At 40.3% G+C, this 6,113-nt stretch overlaps 1 protein-coding gene across 7 annotated transcripts; it reads right to left on the bottom strand.

Annotated features, from left to right (window-relative positions):
* Positions 1–957: 957 nt before the first annotated feature.
* LOC119285661 lies at positions 958–3,990 on the bottom strand. 7 transcript variants are annotated; one of them, XR_005139638.1, is made up of 5 exons: positions 3,705–3,984; positions 3,451–3,629; positions 2,814–2,872; positions 1,955–2,092; positions 958–1,325 (listed from the first exon to the last, which is right to left on the bottom strand). XR_005139638.1 is itself a non-coding variant. In XM_037564999.1 (5 exons), the coding sequence occupies exons 1-4, from the start codon at positions 3,908–3,910 to the stop codon at positions 1,974–1,976; spliced, it is 543 nt and encodes a 180-aa protein (XP_037420896.1). In that variant the 5' UTR covers positions 3,911–3,990; the 3' UTR covers positions 958–1,325; positions 1,955–1,973. The 7 variants fall into 7 exon arrangements, 2 of the variants coding, with proteins under 2 accessions (XP_037420896.1, XP_037420897.1); XR_005139639.1 differs by having other exon boundaries at positions 3,451–3,598; positions 3,737–3,983; XR_005139637.1 differs by having other exon boundaries at positions 3,451–3,598; positions 3,705–3,981.
* Positions 3,991–6,113: the final 2,123 nt, after the last annotated feature.

The raw sequence follows: 6,113 nt of genomic DNA, 5'->3' as shown, positions 1-6,113 counted from the left end.
TGTGGGGAATATATCTGGCTGCCTATTTTGTTCAGAAGGAGCAGAAGATCTCGCGCATATGCTGTTTAAATGTGCTAGATCACAAGAAGTGTGGAGATCTCTGGGAGTTGCAGACGATATAAATTTTGCTTGTCAAATGGATCGAGCGGGTTCAGCAGCTATAGAGTTTTTTCTCTGTGATACCTATTTTCGAAGACAATATAATGGTGTGCTTGAGCTACCGGAGTTGTTTACCACAACCTATTGGTATATTTGGTGGCAACGGAGACAGTTTGTGCGGGGTGAGGATGTTGCCTCTCCAGCGCGAATGGCCGTAGCAGTGGCAGCCCTATCTCTGAACTATGTCCGGGGAGCACAAACAAAAATGACACCAAAAGTGAACAACTGGCCGGGGGTTTTCGCTGGTCAGATAGTCATTAACGTTGATGCGTCGTTCAGAGAAGGAGATTATGCAGGATCTTGTGGAGTGGTCATCCGTGACTATCGTGGAAATTTCATGTCTGCAGCGACAGCAACACTCGACCATGTACCTGATGTTGAGACAGCTGAAGCTGCGGCTATATTAGAAGGAATGAAGCTAGCAAAGGAAACAGGGTGCCATAATGTGATAGTAAGATCAGATAATATCACGGTGGTGGAGGCACTCAAACTGAATGGAGGCTATTCTATGATGGCAGCGCCGGTGCTGGATGAATGTCGCAGTTATCTCGAAGATTTCGGGAAGTTAACTATTGAGCATTGTATTAGAGAGTCAAATAATATAGCTCATGAGCTCATGAGTTAGCATGTTGGGGAGGTGCCAATATTCCATCTCGATGGGTTCATGACCCGCCTGGTTTCAATGTAAATCTTTTAGATCATTTGATTAATAAAGTAAACTTTCCCGTCAAAAAAAAACAGGTTGGGCCTATACACAAACTCATGATAAGCTGGACCATCAACTAATAAAAAACAGGCTGCACCATCCCACGAGCGATCAGACCATCCCATGTAATAAAAAAATAGGGCGTACAGGGTAAGAAACATGACCAAACTCTGAAGATCCTGCCCACAAAAAAACTGTACAAAGATGCCATCCCTCCAAACAAATCCAAACTCTCAGAAATTTGCAGAGATTTGATCTCTCCAAACAGAATATCTCTAGATAGGACCAAAATCTCATGGTCGCATGCATATAAAAAATCTCTCGGCATCCGAACAACCTTGTACATCATCTTCCTCCATTGAACAACACTTTAAGGTCAACTTCCTCCAACCAGTGGCACTTCGGCATTGGGCACCAGCCGGCTCCGTTGAGCAACTAGATCACCTCCAGTATGTACGATCTGCATGAAATTATAGATCAGACCTATTAATGGATAATGAGAGGATGTCGCCCACTATACCCCCACAAAAAAATGAAAAACAAATGGAGACCCTCAATTACTCTGGGCAGTGCTAAACTAAAATCTTATTCTAGCGTGATCCTCTACTATATTTTGGGTTGTGGGATGGCTTCCATAGGCCTCAAATCAATTAAGAAGCACATGATAGTGCAGTATGGTAATCACTTGGAGTTTGTAGATTAGATAATGGTTCACATAATACTTTGCATGAGTACCTCGGTAATTTTGTCTAATAAAGTACTCCCTCCGTTCCAAAATAGATGACCCAACTTTGTACTAACTTTAGTACAAAGTTGTGTCATCTATTTTGGAACGGAGGGAGCACCTCATTAATCAGGTAGAGATTGCTTCGGTCGGCTTCTACTAAAAAATACTCATGATATTTGTGTATTCACATGATGATTGAAACTGAAGTTCCTCTTTATCATTAAAGATTTCTGCAAATCACTGGTCTCGAAAATTGATCTCCTTTACTTGTACGACCAAAAAATTATTTATAGGGTGAAAAGTAATAAAAATAATGAATATTCATAAACTTGAGCATTAATATGTAATAGTAGCACACCCACCATCAAGCGGGGCAGCTGGTCAAGGTCTCAAGCGGCCGAGAAGGGTACTCCCCTGTCCAATGACCAGCGGGAGCACCGCCATGATATTTATCGTCGTCCATCGCCACAGCAAAGCACGATCTCTAGGTCCACCACTGTCTGTAATAATATTATAATACCATCCACTTTAGCTTTATTTGATTTTTTCAAGAAAACGCAAAAGAGCTTGCATTTCATTGGATTGAAAAGAGAGCTTTAGCTTTATATTTGCACTCTCTAATGTGCAGGAATCAACAATGAAAAGAAAAGATGGGCCACATAACAAGGAAGGTTAGAAACCTGCCAAGATGGTTAAAACAAAACATATATGTAATCCAACAAGGTGATCCGTTACTAATGATGAATATTTTGTGTGTGCTATCACAACAAAATTAAAACAAAAAATGCAACAGTTCCAGTTAGGCGTTGGAGGTTCCTAATTAATTTTAGCTTCAACGATAAAACGTATTTTAAATTGTTATCTTATTGATGCAAGTCGAGACAATCAACAAAAATGGCAAGATTGGAAGGAGAATGAAACTTCAAGACAAGAAAAAGATACAACCTCCAATCATAAATGGAGATGTGCCAGACTTCGCGGCTACACACAAAGGAGAAACTTTGATCCATGCGAAGTAAGAAAATCTCCACAAAGTTTCACCCTTATGCAGGTTATCATCCATTTGATTTAATTACAGTTCTCAGTTCAATTTCTAAATTTTAAGAATGCACAACTGGTATTACAGTATACAGGAAGCAGCATTATGTACCTTGCTTATGCTTTGCACATCAGTTCTGCTATCTATGTGCAGCTCAAATATTTCAAAGCATGAAAACTTACCTTCATTAACTCGGTGGTTTTGATGTAGTAAAGTTGTACTCCCTCCGTTTTTATTTAGTCTGCATATTAGGTTTGACCAAAGTCAAACTTTGCAAAGTTTGACCAAGTTTATAGAAAAATATATAAACATTTACCATAACAAATCTATATGATGTGAAAGTACATTCAATAATGAATCTAGTGGTATTGATTTTTTATTGTATATGTTAATATTTTTGTTTATGAACTTAGTCAAAGTTCACAAAGCTTGACTTTGACCAAAGCTAATATGCGGACTAAATAAAAACGAAGGGAGTATCTCACACATTTTACCGTAAAAAAAGTGGTTATAAAGTTCGGACGCCCATGAATTTCCATATCTTTGAGTGCGGCTAATTTTAATTGCTCTATGAAATCACAAAAACATGTTACATTTTGGTCTATCTATAGCTAAGTATAACACGTATGCATGCACTGTGGCTAAAGCAAAAAATATTTTTCCATTCCCACAAGGAGAAATAAAGTGCTTCTGCCGGAGATGAAACAATATCTTACTTCTACTAATTAGGATTTATGTTTATGTAGGGCAAGTAACTCAACAAAAAGGGGGAAATATGACAGAGTTGGGAAAACGAAAAATGGGGACCTGCAGGTCGACCTTCGAAGAATGTTGTCGCTGTGGAGGATGAGGACCATGTCCCGAGCCGCCTCGAGTGGAAAGAGCGACAACGCTCTTGCTTGCGCGCTTGGGGAAGAGAACCCCGCCACCATCCTCACACCCAAGCTGGATCTAAGAGGGGTGCGGCCTACGGGAGATGAAATCCACGACCAAATCAACTACACGGACACCAATTACAACGGGTCAACGGCACTGTGCAGATCGATGATCTCGCCTCATCCATCGTAGTTTACCAGCAAAGGGCTAGGAGAACGAGGAGGCGTACGAGGAGCCAAACCAGCTGTTGTCCCTGTGGCAGCACCAGCTGCGGAGTGGCTTGAGGTGAGGACGAGGAACCTAAAGGCAGCGAACAAGAGAGCAAGCTGATGGGAGGAGCAGCAATTTTTGAGTGAGCAAAGAGAATAAGGAAAGGAGAAAGGGGATCGGGCAAGAGGAACATTGTCACTGAGTGGGTGGAGAGAACGGAGAAGTCCAGAAGACTACAGAATGGGGAAAGTGAACAATCATACTGGTGGGCCCATGAACCCGATTATGTTCTGTACACTGTGAGAGCAAACTATGTGACGTGAAAATATAAGCCACCATTGATACTACGGAGGGCACGTCTCTTAACTAAATCAAGTGATCATGGGAGCACATACCCACCAACATAGGTTTTATTGATTTATACAATATATAAGCAACAGAATAAAAATGTAAAAGAAAGATGTAAATGTAGTTAGCATATCTCGCCAAAAAAAATACAGTTAGCATGACATGCATAATTAGCAAGTCAGGGATGAAGGGATCATACATACACACACACACACACACATATATATATATATATATATATATATATATATATCGACCAAAACCCAAATGTACTAAAAACAAGACTATGTTTGCAAGAGTTCTATATTTGAAATGGCGTCATATTTGGTACTCTCTACGTTCCATAATGTAGTGCGCCCACACTTTCCGAGATCCAACTTTTACCGTAAATTCAACCAACAAGACCGACTGTGTCGGGGACAAAAATTATATCACTAAATTCATATTGAAAATACGAATTCAGTGGTATGATTTTTGCTTCCCCCGCAGTCGGTCTCGGTAATTAAATTTACAGTTAAAGTTGAATCCCGGGAAACGCGAGCACACTATATTGTGGAATGGGAGGGAGTATAAAAAATTGTCAGATAAAATAGTATGATCTCACATTTATAACTTAATAAAATCCTAGCTCGCGCATCAAGCGGGCCACTTGGCTAGTTAATTAAATAAGAAATAGTGTGATATCCCATGATATCCATGTCCCAACATGGAAAAACTACAACTGCACATGTAACTAGCAACGCTATAAGAGGGGCTGAGCAAAGCGGTAACATAGCCAAACAACAGTTTGCTAGGATGTTGGAAAAAGGTTAGAGGCTATCATGGCAATTTGGGAGGCTTGATAAACAAGTGGTAGGTAGCGCGACATAGCGATAGCATCGAGACAACTAGCAAAGTAAAGATAGTAGTGGTATCCAGAGTAACGGTCATCTTGCCTGAAATCCTGCTAGGAAGAAGACCGAATCCATGAAGAAGACGAGCCAACGTAGTCGAACAGATCCTCACAACCGCAACGTGACCGGAACTATCAAGAAGAAGCACAACCGGAAAGAAGCAAACAACATACTAAACATACATCACATAAACATGGCATGATGCACAACCAAGCATATGATGCATGTCCGGTTTAATGAAACATGGCAAGGCAAGGCAAAGTGCAACAAACAATAGTACACATTAAGTGGAGCTCAATATGCAACGAGTTGCATATTGACGAAACACCACATTTGAAGGAAATATGCCCTAGAGGCAATAATAAAGTTGTTATTTATATTTCCTTATATCATGATAAATGTTTATTATTCATGCTAGAATTGTATTAACCGGAAACTTAATACATGTGTGAATACATAGACAAAACAGAGTGTCCCTAGTATGCCTCTACTTGACTAGCTCGTTAATCAAAGATGGTTAAGTTTCATGACCATAGACATGTGTTGTCATTTGATGAACGGGATCACATCATTAGAGAATGATGTGATGGACAAGACCCATCCGTTAGCTTAGCATAAATGATCGTTTAGTTTTATTGCTATTGCTTTCATCATGACTTATGCATGTTCCTCTGACTATGAGATTATGCAACTCCCGAATACCGGAGGAACACCTTGTGTGCTATCAACAAACGTCACAACGTAATTGGGTGATTATAAAGATGCCCTACAGGTGTCTCTGATGGTGTTTGTTGAGTTGGCATAGATCGAGATTAGGATTTGTCACTTTGATTGTCGGAGAGGTATCTATGGGCCCTCTCGGTAATGCACATCACTATAAGCATTCCAAGCAATGTGACTAATGAGTTAGTTGCGAGATGTTGCATTACGGAACGAGTAAAAAAACTTGCCGGTAACGAGATTGAACTAGGTATGATGATACCGACGATCGAATCTCGGGCAAGTAACATGCCGATGACAAAGGGAACAACGTATGTTGTTATGCGTTTTGACCGATAAAGATCTTCGTAGAATATGTAAGAGCCAATATGAGCATCCAGGTTCCGCTATTGGTTATTGAACAGAAATGTGTCTCGGTCATGTCTACATAGTTCT

This window comes from Triticum dicoccoides, chromosome 4A (assembly GCF_002162155.2).
Source record: "Triticum dicoccoides isolate Atlit2015 ecotype Zavitan chromosome 4A, WEW_v2.0, whole genome shotgun sequence".
NCBI lineage: Eukaryota > Viridiplantae > Streptophyta > Magnoliopsida > Poales > Poaceae > Triticum > Triticum dicoccoides.
Note: the sequence above shows the minus strand (reverse complement) of the source record. Positions and strands in the feature narration are given on the sequence as shown.